The following is a 19,728-nucleotide window of genomic DNA, read 5'->3' on the forward strand; positions in this document are numbered from 1 at the left end:
GAGAAAGTGTCCCCATCACCATAGTGAGAGTGAAGGCCATTTGAATCTATAGGGAATGATCTGGCCTGAGTAATTAGTATGTGCCTCCAGAAAGTTCTGAATGTTGCCATGGCAATGTAGTCTTCAATTCCCAATGGGTTCTTCAGACATTTTCGCAGAATCTAACTTTAAGGAAACTTTGGCCTTTCCTCTCACCTTATAACCCTAGTATGATTGCTGTTTTATGCTTCAGAATTACCAGCAGAGCTACACTTTTTTAAAAATATAAAATGGCAATGAATATAAGGTGGCCAGACAAAATACAGGGACAAGTTACATGAGAATTTTAGATAAAGAACAAGTCACTTTTTTAACCTAATATTTACTAAATGTGGCAAACCTATACAAATAAGAACTTTCAGGGATTCTTGTGAGGATTCTTGAAGTAAGTGCTTACAGAAATGGGGCATACTTTTTATTTGTCCTTCTTCCAAATCCAAAGCCCTCCAAATATTTCTCTTTCACATGTAAAAACCCACTTTCAGAAAGTCCTCTCCATTTTAACCTTGGTGGGAATGAAAATTCCTTTTTCTCAGCTAAAAAATATTTTTGTCTTAAGCTTTATAAAGGGGGCCTCAAAAAAGGCCTTTAAGGGTTAAGCTTGTAAAGTTAATGTCTGAAGAGGGAAGGAATTAAGAAAACAACCGCACAAGTGGTGGAGAAAGTAGTAAACCTGAGATCACAAGTTCCATCCAATCCTTGCTGAGATTGTATTTGTATCCCAAAGAGGGCAGCCACATCTTAGGGCTCACTGACTTTTCCCCCAAGGAGTGAGGATGAGGGGTTGCCAAATCTTCAAATATTTTAAGAGAAGTCAGAAATCTTGATTTTATGTACAATCTCCTGGTTTTTATATGTTGGCAAATAAATCAAAATGCTCTAAAACACTATTTGAGGAAAAAAATATGTGGGCCAAAGCAAATACTTCTGTGGGCTACAACTGTCTCCTGGGCTGCTCAGCTGGGACATCTGATTTATGTGAAAATCTGCCACTAACTGGTTTTGCTTCTTGTGGCAGGTCATTTTCACTCTGTAGGATTAGGTTTCTTCACTGATAAAATGAGGGGCTTAAGCCAAGAAAGTGGTGCTAGGGTGGTTTCCAGGATCTTAGAGACCTTAGTTGTATCACCAAACATACAGGTACTTGTGTTTCATGTTGGATCTTAGGAGAAAAAAAATTTTTTTTTTAAATTGCTGCTAAGATGAAAAGAAAACAAAGCAAACAAACAGCAACAAAAAACTCTTCAATAAGAAAACTACAAAAATAAAACCTGAAAATTCCTAACAGAAATGGGGGATTTTTTTTTTTTTTTACAAATTTTTTTAGTAAATAAATAAATGGTTTTATCCCACTTAAACATTCACTGAATACTCTGTACAAAGTACAGACCTGCCCTTCCTTATTTTCCTGAAATCCTACCTCTTCTACCACATTTTATGCCAAATGTGGAGAGTTCAAATGGGGAGTATTTGTATGTGCTTGATTTCTTTCTTATACTATATACCTGAGATAGAGCAGAGAAAGTGGATACATATTTATCTTTGGATCTTGCTGAAAACACAAAAACACATTTAATAAATGTTGCAAATTCTGAAAGTAATACTTCAGAATCTTATGCAAAATGATCAAAGTCAACATTTGTTGAGAAATTAATGTGTGCCTGGCAATTTGAGTTTGTAATCTCATTTGTTTCTTATTACCACGTTAAAAATATGTGAGTCCAAAGTGTAAGAGCATTATTTTTTTTGTATTTTTAATTATTTATTAATTAACTTATTTTAATTAGGTATATATGACAGCAGAATGCATTTTGATTCATTGTGCACAATTGCAGAACAACTTTCTATTTCTCTGGTTGTACATGATGTAGCGTCATATCATATGTGCAGTCATACATGTACCTAGGTTAATGATGTCCATCTCATTCCACCATCTTTCCTGCCCCATGCCCCCTTCCCCACTCCTCCCTCCCCTTTTCCCAATAAAATTTCATTATTATTATTTTTTTTTAGAAAATATTTTTATTAGTGCATCATAGTTATACATAACATTGGGGTCTACTTTAACATAATCATACAAGTATGGAGCACAAGTTGTTTCACTTTAGTCCCTAGTGCTTCCTTTTTCTCTCCCCTCCTCCTTCCCCCTGTTTCCCATCCTCTTCTTATTGTTTATTTATAATTTTTTAATATTTATTTTATATATCTATTTATAATTTTTAAAATTGGCACTTTAAATAAAGGCAAAATTCACCGCAGTGTATTTACATATGTACACAGTACAGTTCGTTCAATTCAATCCTCAGTCCCTCCCTTTTTATTCTTCCATTTCTCCCCCTCTATTACTTCCCTCGACTCCACTGATGGCCCATCTATATTTGTGGGATTCTTCCCTGTATTTTCCTCATTTTCTCTATCTTCCTGAAAAATCTTCCCTTGATTATTCTTCAACCCCTGTGGATATGGAAACTGAGGCTTGGGGAGGTTAATTACCTTTCTCAAGGTTATATCATTCTCTTAGGAGCTGTGTCTATAATATCCTGGTCAGTTACTGATATTTCAGATGTCATGAACTGTAGCCTAAGGCAAACGCTATGCTGTAATCTTGGAATATTAATTGAAAACATATTATGTTTTTATAATTTTATCCTTTTGACTTTGAGAAGATGGAGCAAGCCATAGAAAATGAAAATTACAGAAAATACGAGCTTTCCATAAAATTTGGGAGCATATGTAAAGGTCTTAAAATATCAAAAAATTAAAATTAAAATTCCTGGATCTCTGTTGAAGGAAGAAAATCACTACAAAACATTGACTGGAATTTCTCACATGCTGTGCTATGCATGAAAGATGTTTCTACAGATTATTTAATTAGCATTTTAATAATTGTCAATTATTGTAACATTTTTGAATCTGATAAATGGTGCTATCAATAATGGCACATCCATTTGAGGCTCTGGTAGATTATTTAAAAAATTTTTAATTATAAAGTTTTGTTCATTATTTTCTTTAGGGAAGGGCATAGAATCCATTCTAAAAGTATTTAACATATTTAAGAAAATAGCAATATTAAATGTAAGTGCCAGCAGTATATACAATAGATAGTATCATTAGGCTAAATTTCAATCTTGCAAGATAAGTAGAGCATCTCTGATTTCTCAGAGAACCAATTAATACAATGCTTTCTCTGTCACTTGATGCTTTATGAACATAAATAAGGGAATCGTCTGGGTTTGCGAACAATGGCTGTAAATAAAATTTTACTTCACCTTCCACGGTTATATAAGCTCCTCCTTTCCCCCTGCTTTTAAACATGGGTAATGAAAAAGAAATTTTAAGAAGATTAAATATTAATTCATCCTTGGGCTTCTGACTTGTTATATAGACAAATGCCACATGAGGGAGCACTGGGACCTCATATAGAGGAAAATTAAAATCCACCTAATGCGTTCCAGGAATGCTCAGCATATTAGCAAATTCGTATTAAGCTGTCAAAAAAAAAAAAAAAGTTTAAAAAGAAATTCCTGCCCCTGAATGTAATTAGAGGCTACTACACAGGATTTGATGGATCATAAAACCATTAAATCTAAACACTTTCTTTTTGAGCCCCAAAGCCAGAAAATTCCAAAGTGAAGTTTGAGGACTCAGCTATGCACTGACCACCTATAAGGTGCAGGTGGAACAAATTGCAGTGTAATACAAAGAGCCATACAGACCCCAGAGAACTGAGTTAGGGCGTAGGTGAGAGCTTTAGCTGTTGAATTTTTGGATTTTCCGAGATTAAGTGATCAAACTTAACATTGAGTGAAAGAACATCTACAGGAAAAATTGTCATTTCCTTTGCTCCAAACTCAGACCAATTATTTTTGAAAGTTTTATTGATTTATGTGTTTATGTGTTGTACTATGTGACCGAGTAGATATACATTTCAGCATAACTACTAGGGAAATGTCCCCATGATTCTCAATTTTATTTAATCCAGGCAAAACACCAGACTTGCTTTAAAGGAAACTTTTAGTCTTTCTGAAGTAAAGTGGCTTTTAGGCACTTGGTGTAATGCTCAGACTTTACATTCCTATCATTTCTCTTCAGGACAGACCTTTAAGGTCCTTTTCAGTGGCTTTTAGTAGTAGAGGGAAGGAAACCCTTGAGCAGGCACTAGAACCTTTCAATGGCGGAGAGGGAACTTGAACCTGTTCTGTTTCACTCTGTAAAGTCTGACATCATGGTTTATTTTGTGCATTTTTATTAAGAAGAAACAAAACTAGGGAGGAACAAAAGGGAAGAGATTCCCTAAAGTTTTGCCCAAACTATATTAACTAAACATTTGGAAGCAAATATTTCCTGGTGTCATTGTAGTAAAAACAAACAAATTAAAATCCTAGTTGATGCCTCTGTTCACCCTTATTTCGATCAGTTTTAGCTCAATTTCATGTTTTGAACTGCTTTTCTAAGAACGGAAAAGTAGTGCATGTGATACGCATTATATGTACATGTGCATTCACACACACAACACACATGTGTACATATACACATATATTAAAAGATTATTGGCCTCCTTTGTATATGTACGTGCCTATGATGCTATATTATATATAGATGCTATATTATATATATATATATTTAGTCAATATATATATATATATTGACTAAAAAGTGGGGTTACAATTTGATAAATTCCTTGAAAATGGGAAATATCATTAAGTTGAAAATGCATTTAATATACATAATCTAATGATTACTGTGGCTTAGCTTCGTAGTACACTGCAGAACATTCGTCATTTGCCTGAATGATGCCAATATTACAGTGAGCTGTAGCTCAGTATTGCAAGAGAAATATGAAATATGAGATATGGTTAGTCTAAGAAAAGATCAAAATTCAAACTTTAAAATGTTTCCACTGAATACATACATATTGCTTTTGTACTATCATAGAGTTGAAAACCAGGGATTGCACTATTGTAAGTTGAGAAAGGTCTGTATCTAGACAGTGAGTAATTCATTTCTAAAAATTTTCATAAAAATTACATTTTTGTTTTCACAAAAGTGCATTCAGTTCACTTTGCAATCAGATAAAATTTTTTTAACGATGTTTAAAACATATTAAAACCTACCAGTATTAAATTCTAATATCAAATGCCATACTATCAAGAACTTTTTACCAAAATTTAGCCTCTAGAGCATGTTTCTTGAGAGCATGGGATTGTTTCTTCTCTGAATTAGTATGCCTGTGTGCATTAAAATGAGACAGTGAGAAGTCAGAGGCTCACATGTGTATCCCAACACTGAGATTGTTAAACTGTGAGAGGTTGATTGAAATTGTCAGGTGCAAACTTGATACTGCTCAAAGTCATCATAGAAAGGCATCTCACTGTGGTGTGGTCTCTGTGTGATCTGCCAGTTATGCCAGGACCTGACAGCTCGATCAGATGACAGAATAATAACCTGAAAGTCATTGCAGTAGAGCTAATGTTTTAGTCTATTGTAGAGTTCTGTCCCAGATATAAAGCAAAGGCAAGGCAGGGAGATCTAAGATGTTACTGAGACTATTTGTTCCTTGCAAATATTTCTGCAGAGTAAAAAAGAAATCTAGAGATAGAGTGGCAGTGTGGTCACTCAGGATTATTCTGCTCCTGATTCAGACAATGAAGCATCGTGGAAGCATTAGAACAATTAAGTCTAGTTTCCTGGCCTTTCTTGAAAGTGTTTAAATGAGTACAATTCCCTAAATAGTAGAAGAAGATTTGTTTGACCACGTCAAAGAATTTAGATCATAATTGTAGTGGAAGTTTTATTCTTTCTGTAGAGCAGAGGCTTCAGAACTTTATTTTCTGGGTAATATCAATCGTAATTTGCGATATTTATGCAACAATGTTAATTGTGTCTTCAGCAAACCTGTGTAACCTAAGTGCACTTATGATGAAAGGCGGACACACACAGTGGACGTTATGGCCCACACTTATGCAAACACTTCAATATGTCAGACCTTGAGTTTAGAACCACACAACGGCTTGATACTTTGTCATTGCATATTTTCCCCATTACACAATGACTTCCTGTGCAGATGACAAAATTCGTTTTCTCAACAAAATTATGTTCAGTGCAGCTGTTTTGGTGACTAAGTTTTGCAGAAGCCTTTTAATCAAATGTACCTTCAAAAAATCTGAGGCCCTTTGAACAAATTACCCCTTTCTCTTCTCCACCCCCTCCACTTCTTCCTTTTTCTTTAAAAACTTAATTCGGGAAAATCAATTCCCTTTTCCCATTAAGTGGAGGTATTTTTCAAAGAAATCATTTGTACCCAAAGTAACACATTATTTAATTGTTCTGCTCCAGTCTGGGTACATGATTTATTCCACATGAATTAATGTTCCAAATAATAGACCTTTACTCCCCTTGATAAATAATGTTTTCTCTGGTGTCATGAGGGTGATGGTGGCTGTGGATCGGCATCCTTCTCAGATGCACTATAATTTCCTTCCATGTCAAGCCTTTGTGATGTGCTTTAGTTTTAACTGATGACTGAGCACCCTGTTGGTAAGATTGTTGGACCTGATATTAAACATTTGGAAGCTATTTTATAATTGGTAAATTGTGTCTTCTTAGCTTTGAGTAACTTCTTTCTTTTCTTTCTCATCTTCTGCCATTTCATTTTTATTTGGTTATTTATTTTCCCTTCTAATCTGAAATCTAGGAAGCAGGCCAAAACACATATAAGCAGGCTTATAAAATATAAGTGATGATGGTTAAGTGTGCTGAGGGGTTGTCACTCTAATGCTGTTTAATTCCTTGACATTAAAATAAGTAAGGGATGAATACATGAGAAACCATGGCAAGAGAATTTGTGTCTCTATTTGGAAGGTTACTAACAGGTAATGACCGAGTAATCAGCAGGTCATGACTGGATGCTGGCATGCGTGTTATTGCCCACCTTACCACCATGGTTTAGTTTTTCTTTCCTGTTTTCCATAAGGAAAATCTTGAGTGGCTCTTCAAAGATGGGAGGACCACCACACATATCCTTAGATGAGTACTCGTGAAAGAGAATATCTATCTCATTGTTTTCAAATTATGGTCTATGAGTCAATAGAATAAACGTCAATTGGGAGCTATTAGGAAATGCACAATCTCAGGTCCCACTACAGAACAAATGGGTCAGAATCTGAATTTTGTCAACATTCCCATGTGATCACCATGCACATCAAAGCTGGAGAAGAAGCGGAGAAGCCTGGTATGAAAGTTCCTGGTGGTTCCCAGTTAGAGGCATAGTTGAAATTCTCAAACATGAAGCATATTAGGTGGAGTACAAATACATTCCCTTCTGAAGACCGTCTAAGTTCTGTCTTGACTCTCTGAAGTGAGTGGGAGGTAAGATACAGACTAGATAAATAAGAGGGCCACTCAGTAAATTTTCAATTAAAGACCTGGCATGGGCGGGCTTAGTATCCAGGTCCCCAAAGTTGAAGTACACAATATGTTTCCCATTTTCACTTCTTCACATCCAGATTACCTTGATCCCAGAAATGAAAGTTTTTGTTAAGGCTTGATATTTAAAGGGAACTAACAGTCATTAGAAGCATAACTGCGATCCTTAGCTTTAAGGAAGGTGCTCCCAGTGCAGGCTGCTTTGCAAAGCTTTTGACCTGTTCTAGTCCAGGATATCACTATCCCTTGGTGTTCAGGATTGTGTCAACCCTAGAGGTAATGGCATTCGTATCTGGTACAAGTCGATGTCAACCTCATTAGTTGAATATGGGTTCCATAGTGTATGGAATTCAGCTAGCCCTCTATACAATGGCGGTCTAGGGAGGAAGAACTACACCCTACACCAGGCTATTGCAGGTCCTTGTAGCATTTTGTCTTTCTAGTGCTGGGACTTGATATTAATCTGAGCGTGTATTGTTTCTGGGTCTGAGGACATCATTCATTCTATAAAACTGAAAGCATTAATGCTTTCCATCAGTCCAGAGTCCATTTTTTTTTGGAGGGGACACAGATAGGGGTGATAGTAAGCTGTGCTATTTTTAAAATAGAAGAAGATTATTGGTGAATTATAATTAAACACGGTAGGGAGATTCATTATGCCATCTTTGTATATGCACACAATATAATTTGATCAATCTCACTTATCAGTACCTTCTGTTTTCCTCCCCACCTCCCCTCCCTTGATTCTCTTGTTCTACTCTATGGTCTTCCTTCTATTATTAGTATTATTTTAATTGGTGCCTTATAATTATATAGAAAATAGGGTTCTTTTTTTGTGCATGGACATAGCAAAATTTTAGATTTTATTCACTAGTACTTCCCCATGGCTCCTCCCTCTTGATCCCATTTCTCCACTCAATTGCTTATTTATTTATTTATTATTTATTTTACTTGGCATTGAACCCAGAAGCACTCTACCACTACCACATCTCCATTTATTTATTTATTTTGAGAAAGGATCCCCCTAAGTTGCTGAGGCTGATCTCGAATTTGCAATCCTGCCTCAGTCTCCTGAGAAGCTGGGAATATAGGTGTGGGCTATTGAATCCAGTTCTCTCTTCTATTTTCATTGGATAACTTTCTTGATTCCATTTTTTCTTTCTAAGTCCCACATATGAGAGAAAACTTTTTTGACTCTTGACTTTCTGATTCTAATTTCACTTAGGTGTTTTTCAGTTCCATCCATTTACCAAAAAATGACATAAATATATTCCTCTTTATGACTGAAACTCTGTTGTGAATATGTGCATTTTCTTTATCTGTTAATCCATAAATTGGCTATTGTGATTTGGGCTACTGTAAACATTAGTTTATATTTGCAGTTAAATCACAAGTGGAATAAAGGAAAAAAAAATACATACAAAGGATTTCTTCATTCTTCCAGGTATTATTGGTTAATGTAAATACTGACCCTCCTTTAGACTTACTCTACAGTTCTCTTCATGGAAATCTATAAACAGTTGTGGATGGAGGTGGGGAGAGACCAGATTTGCTGCAGTTCCTGAATTTTTTGCTGTTATCTTGTCACTGACCCTCCAGAAATATATGCCTTGAGAATTCAGAAATTATTTCTTTAGGTATTGCTTCCTATACAAGGCCCTATAGGGAATTCCTTGGCATGGAAAAGATTTTTCTCTTTTTAAGAAGCTTTCCCTTAAAAGGAGTGAGCATTTGACACTATTTGGGAAGGAAAGAAAGAGAAGAATGTGTTCCTGCACATCAAAAACATGGCAGGAAAACTTCCATACTATTTCCCAAAATGCATGTAGTAGTGTATATTCCTGCCAAGTGTACACCAGAGTTCCTTTTTCCCATTCTAGACAACATTTATTATTATTTGCCTTTTATTTTTTATTTTTATTTTTTGGTACTGGGGATTGAGCCCAGGGGCACTTTACCATTGAGCTATATCCCCAGACCTTTGTAAAATTTATATTTTGAGACAGGCTATCTCTCAGTTGCAGAGTTTATGCAGAAAATGTTCCAACATCTGTGTCAATGGACTAACCAGCAATGCTATAAACTGGGCAGGGCAGCTAGGCTTACAGATGTTTTGCAGGTGGAATGTGCCTCAGGGATTCAAGGTTGGCACTGAAACCAAGGCCTTTAGACTTTCAATCAACCAAATATCTCATTGTGAGATATGAATATTATTTCCAAGTTCATATATGTAGCTTTATGTTTGATGCCTGAGTGCTGATAACCTTACCAATGTCTCTTTTGGTGATAGTATGTGACTCCTATGCATTTTTCTACTAAATATAGATGAGAAAGAAATGCCAACATATAACCAGAGTCTGAATAAATTTAGAGAACATCAAAAGTGTAGCTGTTTATTCTCAAAGATATGTCTTAAGGGTGATAAAAGAGAGGATTAAAAATAAGGAATTATAATCCTGGGTTTTCGTATGAAATTGATGTTTAGTTCATGGTGAAGGATCCTGGATATGTTATCTCTAGGATGTACTAATAGAAAAGCCCAGATTTTTAGGCTTAGAATAACATTAGGGACTGTTTAGTCAGCCTTTTTACTGTTGTAAAAAGGCCTGGTAGAACAGCTTAGAGGAATAAATGTTTATTTTGGTTTCTGGTTTCAGAGGTTCAGTCCACAGTTAGCTGGGTCCAAGGTGAGGCAGAATATCATGGCGAAAGGGCAGAGGAAACAGCGCAGGATATGGCAACCAGGAAGTGGAGAGAGTTCTGTTTACCAGGGACAAAATATAAACCCCCAAAGCACAACCCCAGTGACCTACTTCCTCTGATCACACCCTACCTGCCTAGAGTTACTACTCAATTAATCAATATTAGTGGATTAATTCCCTGATTATTATATGGCTCATAATCTAATCATTCCACCCATACAAATTCTTGCTTTGTCTCACCCATGAGCTTTTAGGGGATACCTCATATCTAAACCCTAACAGAGAACTTCATCATCAGTATGAGCCAGGACTTGCCTTTATAGTAATAACCCCTTGTCCATAAGCTCCATTTGTCAGGTGTTGTGAAAATATTCAGTACCGTTTGATAAAAAGCCAGAAGTTTGGAATGGAAATAAAAACTGATGCCAGTCAGTCTTTGGAGCATGAAATCTGACTGTTCTTACCATTGAGAGCAGGAGGAGAGAAATTCAGAGATGCACAGGTAGAGTAAAAGGACCAAACACAGGAGTCCTCTGAAACCCTGGACCAGGATATCTCTAATGAGAAATGAAACCAATTCATACAATTTGAAAGATTATAATTTTTATCCACCCAAGTAAGTGTGAGCTAGAAGGATTTAATCTTCATCTCTCAGGTAAGTTGATATTTGAAATCCTTAACAACAAGTTTAGCAACTGACCAGTTAGGAGTGGTGTTTGGATGATAGTCTCCAGTCTTCCAGTAGGTTTGTATGTTCCAGGCCTTTCAGGCATTGATGTTTAAGCTGTTGGATGGTAGAATGGTCTGATGTTTCCTTGGGGAGGGAAGGAATGGATGACATATTGAAGCACATTGAAGGAAACCAAGATTGGTGATATTCACTTCAAAGTCATGGTTACTTACCAATTGGGATGGAATTAATTTGATATTTTAGCAAGGCTCTTTGCCATACTGGTATGTATCAACTTAATCTTAGATCTGTCCTTAGTTGAAAGAGCAAATTTTTAAAAAATTTTTCTCTAAATTTTTATGTATTGTAGTTTAGCATACATTTTATTCATTTTTATTTGCTCTTTTTAGATATGCATGGGAGTATAGAGTCTATTTTGACATATTATGCATACATGGAGTATGATTATTCTAATTAGGATACCATTCTTGTGGTTGTACATAATGTGGAATTTCACTGGTGGTATACTCATATGCGAACGTAGGAAAGTTACGTCCAAATGATTCTACTGTCCTTCCTACTCGCCTCATTCCTCCCTTACCTTCATTTCTCTTTGTCTAATCCAATGGACTTCTATTCTTCCCCTCCCACCCTCTTATGTGGATTAGTGTTCACATATCACAGAGAATAGTTGGCCTTTGGTTTTTTGGGACTGGCTTGAATAAACAAATTTTTAATTGTTATTTTGAATGGTTCTTGGAAAATCTCAGGCTCTTGTAGCTCATTTTAATATTATATTTTGTTAAATACAATGGATGCAATTCATCAATAATTTACCTTTATCAAGAAAATAATCACAGGTAAATGGGAAACACCATGATCGGCAGTATTTGGTGTAAGAGGCATGGGACCTTATAAAATTTTTCCTTCTGTTTTCTCCTGGGAGTAATAACAGCCTCAACAGATAATGCGTCAGCACAGCCTCTGATAGTCCCCCTGCATCCTGGAGACTCTTTTTGAATAAATGTATTAAATCACCAATATTTATAGAGTGCCTAAAACTGGAAACAATAGTAACTTGGAATTTGAGGGATCCAGATTCCAAATTTCAGCCTCTTAAGTTTGAATCATGAACAACAAATAAGGATCAGCAATAGCTCCAGAAGCCGCTTGTATCAGAACAGGTAGGCTCTGGAAATAGATGGCATGGAGAGACTGTCCTTCTTTTTCAAGAACATCCACATTCAAGCCACTTGGGTAACATGCTTGTGAAGACTGACATCTTGCACAAATTAGATGGTTTGAATGCCTTAGGAATTAGCTGTGCATTTGTGTGTGTGTGTGTGTGTGTGTGTGTGTGTGTGCGCATGTCTGTGTGTATGGCATTTTGACAATCAAGGTTTAATGTCTGCAACTATTTCTTATGAAATCAAGCAAATATTTTTGCAGACTTTGATGTTACTGTTGGCAGAGCCACTGCTAAGCCTACATGATGCTTTAGTGTTATTTACAAAAAGATGCCCTTTATCTGAGTGGTCCTCTTTGCTGTATCTCCTTTGTGCCACCTCACTGCACCTCTGACATATGGCAGATTTTCTCATTGATTTCCAAGATTCTGTGCCTCCTCAGAGATGTGAGTATGCTAGCATCTCTCAGGCACATGGCAAACCTACTCTCTTGGAGATCATGACTATGAAATACAGAAGAAATAAATTTATCCATGCTTGGTACCAGAGAGTCTTTTGGACATCTGAGAGTTCTAGAAAGATCCTTGCCCTGGAGGAATGATCAGACGTACTCGGTTTTTTATGCTACTTTGCTGTCCAACAAACACTGTGTGACCTTAGTTAGGTCACATCTTCTCCAGGACATCCTTTCTTTGTGGTAAGTTGATGGTTAAGAAGATTCTGACCCAAGCAATCAATGTCCCCTGGCATTATTTCCATATTTCCAAATCTTAATGAAAATCAGACAATGGTCCAGATGTTCATATGTGTTATTGCTTAGAAAAATATGGGGTTTTTCTTGGACAACAATTTGCAAGTCATAAGACCCTATGATAGAAATTCTCGGAGGAACTCTTGGGGCAACATATTAATGACCCATAAACATAATGATCTCCAGCTTACATCTTCTGAATGTGCCCAAATGACCTGAGAACAAGGATGAAATCACCTTCAAAGTCATGGGAAAAGTAGCATTTTTCAAAAACCAAATCCATTTTATTACTGTTTGAACTTGGACTTTTACTATCAAGGGGTGATGCTACTACTTAAATGTCAGAGTATGATTCAGCACTGGCAGCATCAGTATTGTAATAAGTTTTCCTTGTTAGAAAGGAAAACTTGGGGCCCCATCTTGGACCTGTGTAGTCAGACACTGAAGGTGGGACAAAGAAACCTGTTTTCATAAGCCTTCCAGGGACTTGGTTATTGCTGTTAGCTAAAGTTTGAGAAGAACAGAAGCTTTATTTATTTATTGTTTTTTTTTTTCTTTTTTTGGTATTTTGGCAGTGGTTGGGATCAAACCCAGAGCCTTAGTCATGATAGAAAAACACGTTACCACTGAGCTGCATCCACAGCACTTTTGATTTTTTATTTTGAGATAGGGTCTTCCTAAATTGTCTAGGTTGGCCTCAAACTTGCAATCCTCCTGCTTTACCCTTCTGAGTAGCTGGGATTACATACAGGTGTGCACCACCATGCTCTATAGTACAGAAACATTTTAACCTGCAAGTGCAACTTTATAAGTACCATCTCACTAACTTATCATCACTATCTTATGAGTGTCACTTTGTAACTACATTTACTCCCAATTGGTAGGACAAGGCACTAAGAGCAGCCAAACACCTGGAGTCATATAGTCAGTTTTAGATATTTATAATGTATCTTCTGTCCTTCTCTATATAGTATTCAAACATTCTATCAATTTTTCCTCCACTAAGTTGACTCCAATTTTACTACTTTTGGAGGAAAACCCAAGATCCATATTTGTTAAAGTGTTCTAAGACAAATGTTTGTTTACTAATTTTTCATTTTGTTTCTTGTTTCTTGCTATCTTGCTCAAGAAATGCTGAGTCTATTTGAGATTTCGAACATATACACCTTTTTAAAACTGTAAAACAAAATAAGTGGTAGAATACATCGTTAAAAATGAAATTTTAAAAACTAAGGAAGAAAAAAATAAGAAAAATAAAGGTAGAAAAATTAAACTCACTGACAATTATCTTTCCCACAGTTAACATGTATTTTATTTAGTTTCCTATACCAATAATTATAATTTGAACAAATATGGAATTATACATGTTTTGTAGAATGTTTTTTCCTTAAAATATCTATATCTCAAACAACTTTGACTGTGAACATTTTATAAAAATAATTGTAATAGGGTTATCCAGAGAAACAGAACCAATAGACTCTCTCTCTCTCTCTCTCTCTCTCTCTCTCTATACACACACACACACACACACACACACACATAAATATGTATCTATATCAATATCTATCTCTACCTATGTTTCTTTATCTATTCACAGGAGATAGAGATTTACCTTAAGGAGTTGGCTCACATGATCATGGAGACTGATAAATCTCATATCTGCAGGTTAGACAGCACAGTGGAGAACTAGGGAAAAGTCAAGATTGCTGCTCAAGTCTAAAGTTAAAATCTAAATCTGCTGGCAGATTTCCTTTTTCATTAGGAAATAGTCTTTTGTTAAGACTTTCAACTGATTAGACAAGGCCCATCCACATTACAGTGGATAATCTGCAAATCTAATCTATAAATACCCTTACAGCAATACACAGATGTGTTTGATCAAATATCTGGGTAACACAGCCTATCCAAGTTAATACATAAAATTAACCAGCACAATAACATTACTTTAATGGTTGTGGTGCATATTTAATTTTATGTGGGAATTACTGGTAAACCAATTCTCCAAGACTAGACATTCAGGTTGTTCTCAATATTCCCATATGTATATGGCACATCTTTGATGTTACATAGGAGCCACATACACAACGTGAAAAGGATACATTTCCAATATTTTAAAGATGTGGCTTCCTATTGCCAAGTTGCTCTTGCGGAGGTCTTTGCCCACTGATCTACAACTTAAAGGCTTGGGAGAGGGAGATATAGCTGACCTGCTTTTATAGTCTCCTTTCTTTCTCAGCCTGTCAGACCCTGGGAACTGGCATGATGCTGAGTTCCTGGGCTACCTCCTCAATTGAAGAAGTGGCCAAGGCTGGTCCTGAGGCCCTTCGTTGGCTGCAGCTGTACATCTACAAGGACCGTGAGGTCACCAGGCAGCTGGTGAAGCGAGCAGAGCAGATGGGCTACAAGGCCATATTCGTGACCGTGGACACCCCTTACCTGGGAAACCGCTTTGATGATGTGCGGAACAGGTTCAAGCTGCCTCCTCAACTCAGGTAAGGATGATGGTGTGGTCCCTGGGCTGATTTGCTAGTCCTCTTTGCTTGCCATGAGCTGACAACAGAGGCTTTTCCCAGTTTTCAGAAGATGCTCTGGGGAATTAGATCTCCAAAAAGTTTGAAGTGTGGTGTGTTAGTCGGTTTTTCACCACCGTGACCAAAACACCTGACAAGAACAACTCAGCGAAGGGAAAGTTTATTTGGGGCCCACAGTTTCAGAGGTCTCAGTCCATAGATGGCAGACTCCATTGCTCTGGGCCCCAAGGTGAGGCAGTGCATCATGGGAGGAAAGCTGCTCAACTCTTCAAGGCCAGGAAGTGAGGGTGGGGGGGTGGGGGTGTAGGGAGGCCCCATTAGTGAACATTTTCTCCAACTAAACCGGCCTGCCTACAGTTACCATCCATTAGCCCATTCAAACTAGGATGGACTTATAGGGTACAGTGCTTACAATACAATCATTTCACCTCGGATATTCCTACATTAACAGGAGGTTTGGGACTACACCTCATATTTAAAGAATAACACATGGAAAAAGGGATCTATCTTGTCTAGGAATGATAGACACTGGGTTCTAGTAACTGTCATTGCTAAATGTCCACATACTCTCTAGCAAATAACATCTTCTTTGTGGGTGTCACATATTAGAGCTATATAACGGGGCCATGAGTTGCCAAATACTTATAAAATTAAAATATGTTTATGTGCCAGAGCGCATTGGAGCTTTGATATGTACTAAATACCATACAGATGAAAGATAATGAATTTAACATAGGCAAAAATTTGTTACCATGATCTTGGTCCCCTATTTCTTGTGTGTTGAAATCAAATAGCCATTTTTAGATATTATTTTTAATTGGATTAGGAGCAGCTAGGGCTAGAAAAAAAAACTTGAAAAGAATTGAAGTGAAAGAAACCACATCTTTGATCCTTCATCTTCTACCCCTTTCAGCAATCTTCTGCTTTCATGTGGCTCATCCATGGATCAAGATTCATTCATTCACTCAATCAGTCATCTTAGCAAAAACTATGTATCCAATAATTTAAATTGAACTGGGATGATTTTTATTAGTTCATTCAGCCTTTATATTAACTTTGAGTATTTTCCCATTTCTTGCAGTATTTTAGGGTTAGAAGTGAGTTGGAGCTGGGAACTCAGTGGAACTTATTGAGAGTCCAACTTATCCTAAGTCTAGACCTCTATTCCCTATTGCTTTTTCCTTCCTATAGTTCCCAGCAAAATCATCCCTTGGATTTTTTTTTTTAATACCAATGTGTGACTGATGTGTGATCATCATTAGGGCTGTAAGTATCCAAACAGAGATCTAACTTAGTGTTACAGGAGGACTTTTTGGTGGTGGAATTCCACAGCAGCCAGCAGAGTGTGAAATGATGAGGGATGGATTTGGGAGACTTAAGCTCATTCCATAGCAGCCATTCCTCACTGTGTGTATTTTCATTGTGTTTAGAGCAACTGGGTTTGGGAGGTTGAAAAAGGATAAAAGACTGGAGACAAAAGAAGTCAGACATGCACACTCTGTCTACCCTTCTAAGAGTTCCACACTAAACAGATTCAAAAATCAAATCAGAATTCTATGTAAGGACAAAAGGATTGTTGGAAACCAATAATTTGATACATAATATAATCAGATTAGGATGTATCTCTACTACCATTTAAGTTGTAAGACTCTATGTAGTCTTGTACATGTGACACATAATTGTCATTTACCTGTGTTTGGTATGTACATATGCAAGTATAAACTATTGTCCATAAAATCTTGTGGTTGAGCCAGGTGTAAATTAACAGTATGATGTTATTGCTCAGATTCTTCCAGGCAGGTTAAGATATTATTTCTGTGTATGGTACCTGTAGTGGACCAATCGACAGAGAGAATGCACTATCCTTTTTTAGGCTTGCCAATAAAGCTGCTTCACATATTACCCAAACAACCTGTCTTTAAAGAGAACAAAAACAAAACCTCTGACATAATCCTACACCTTGCCAAACTCGTCAGAAAGCAGATGACCTCAAACTTCCCTAACATGCAACCTGTAATTACATTATTTCTCTATTTTGACTACCTAATTTCTTTGAGACTTTCTAAAATAATTAGTTTCCCACTATCTTGGCTTCTTTTGAGAAACATTCCTCATTATTTCCCTTTGGTCATTTGAAAAGGAATTTGCTATTACTTTTCTTCCTGCCTGCAATAGGACTCCTGCTAACAATAATAATAATAATAATAGAGCAGGGTTTGTTTTTATTGTTCTGTTTGTTCTTTGCAACTTAAATACTTTTTTTTTTTTTTTGCATAGCAAAGTGCATTTTGCAGAGGTATCTAATTAGGTGGGTGAGATGACATGGTTACTAATTCTGGCTGGTTCCTCTTACTCCTTCCACACTGGGGCCACTCAGTGAGGAGCGGGGAGGGGGATTTACTTTCTCCCTTTTCCATTGCTCCTGGGCTTCTGCCCAGATGACGTGAAGGACCATGAAACAAAGATTCTTTTCAGCTGTCTGTGTGCACAGGAGTGGCTGTGGATCCCCAGCTTGTCACATCACTGGTCTGAAGATGAGCAAATAATAAGCCACACATCCAGGTTATGGGGAACATGGGAACCATCTTGCAGCTGAGTGTATCCCCTTCCCCAGAGTGCACACTGACTTTGCTTGTCAGGATGGGCTTCAGGGCAGGTTCTTGCCATCCAGTCAGCTCCCCAGTGGCTCTCATTTCAGCTTTTGAAGTCACAGTATATTAATGGGAGGTCCTGGCTTCCGCTTTAAGCCTATTATACCCCAAAAGCTCATCTGTTATAGCTTGATATGAAATCGGTTTCACAACTGACCTGACAAACAGAAGGTGAAGCCTGGCTTTTCAGAAGTGAGGTTTGGCAGGCGAAGGAGGCAGGAAATCCAGAGGAGAATGAGTCTGTAAAGCAGTGGCTCCTTCCATCCCTTGCTACTTCCTCTGCCTGGATGGGGGAGGCTCCTGACTGTTGGCATCTGGGAGCAGCCAGAGTTCAGGGGGTAGGAAATCTCTGCTTGGTCTATATGCAAAACATATGTAAGTCTGCACATTATAAATGGCATGGAGGTGCCTGAAACTGAGAAGAGTAAGGAAAATTCACCTCTGCTCTGGATGAAGCAAGGAATGAAGCTGGTTCATCATGCTGATTCTTGAGGCTTTGAGACAATGGTCTGTCTTTTCATTTCTTTGAACCCTCATGGAAATGGTTAATTTACACTGGGTTAGGATTTGGCTCTTTCAGTGCAGTTTCAAGAGAAGAGAGGTCACTTGATTAAGACTGAGGTACATCATGGAGGAAAACATCCTCGCTAATTGGTGAGGTACGCCAAAGCTGTCCATACCTAATAGCTGGAACCTCTTACTTCACATGCAAATCTGATTAAGGACCTTGAGATAGGGAGGTGATCCTATCTTAGCCTAAAAGACTTAATGTTTAAGGAAACATGAGGCATGAGTGTCAGAGCCAGAGAGAGAGATAACAGGAGCAAAGGCTGGATTAATGTGGCCAGCAGGCAGGGGAAGCAGGAGGTTCCTACAGCTGAGAAAGGCAAGAGAATGGATTCTCCTTAGCTCCAGAAGGAATGATGCTAAAGGACACCTTGAGTTCCATCCAGTGAGACCCATTTTGCATTTCTGACCTTCAGAACCTCAATATAATAAATCTGTGTGGCATCTTATGCTTCCGCAGAAGTGGTTGTTTGTTACAGCTATAATAAACATTATGTAGCACTACCTATTTCCTTCTCAAAGTAGCTTCTCATCAAGGTCAGCCCTGGTCACCATTAACTAAAACTTCAATGGGAAATTCTGCCGGTTCGTATCCCTTTATTCTGACCCATTTATATTTTTATTTCTTTTCTTATTTGCTAGTACTTACATTCCAATATGCTCTATAATTTACATATAGTCTTTACAATGGATAGGGAGTTTGCACTGTCTTATTTACTGGTGACATTAAATAAGTAATTGCTCGATAATAATTGTTGAGTCAATAAATAAAAATGTAGTAGAACATAAGATTTTCTCCATATAACATTACTATGAAGAAGTTGCTCATGGATTTGAACTTGAAATTTATAGCTCTAGCCCGTCTTTTAACTACCAGGCATACTGAGAAACAAATGACCAGGGCTATCATCTGAACATAAGTACTTTTGTAATCAAAGAATTCAAGGCTGGTGGTCTGTGAACCAATCCTGTGTGGATTTTGAATGTCTCCCTCAATCTCTCTTTTAATTTTTACTGTGTTGATATTGCAAGCTTTATTTTATTTTAATTTTTGGTTTTCCAATATACAGATGTGGCTTTACCTTTAGTGTTACACTAACAATATATATAATAGATATTATACATTATCCAATAATAATAGCATTGCTAGTAGTTATCTAATAATATTTAACCTTCTTTAGTAATTGTCACTATTACCATGATAC

At 37.1% G+C, this 19,728-nt stretch overlaps 1 protein-coding gene across 1 annotated transcript in view; it reads left to right on the forward strand.

Moving 5' to 3' along the window:
- Positions 1 to 19,728, forward strand: part of Hao1 (hydroxyacid oxidase 1) — a 51,695-nt gene that overhangs the window by 11,621 nt on the left and 20,346 nt on the right. The window contains exon 3 of the mRNA XM_027921885.3: positions 15,011 to 15,266. Coding sequence (XP_027777686.2) covers positions 15,011 to 15,266 — 256 coding nt within the window. The remainder of the gene's footprint in view (positions 1 to 15,010; positions 15,267 to 19,728) is intronic.

This window comes from Marmota flaviventris, chromosome 2 (genome assembly GCF_047511675.1).
Source record: "Marmota flaviventris isolate mMarFla1 chromosome 2, mMarFla1.hap1, whole genome shotgun sequence".
Classification (NCBI taxonomy): Eukaryota; Metazoa; Chordata; class Mammalia; order Rodentia; family Sciuridae; genus Marmota; species Marmota flaviventris.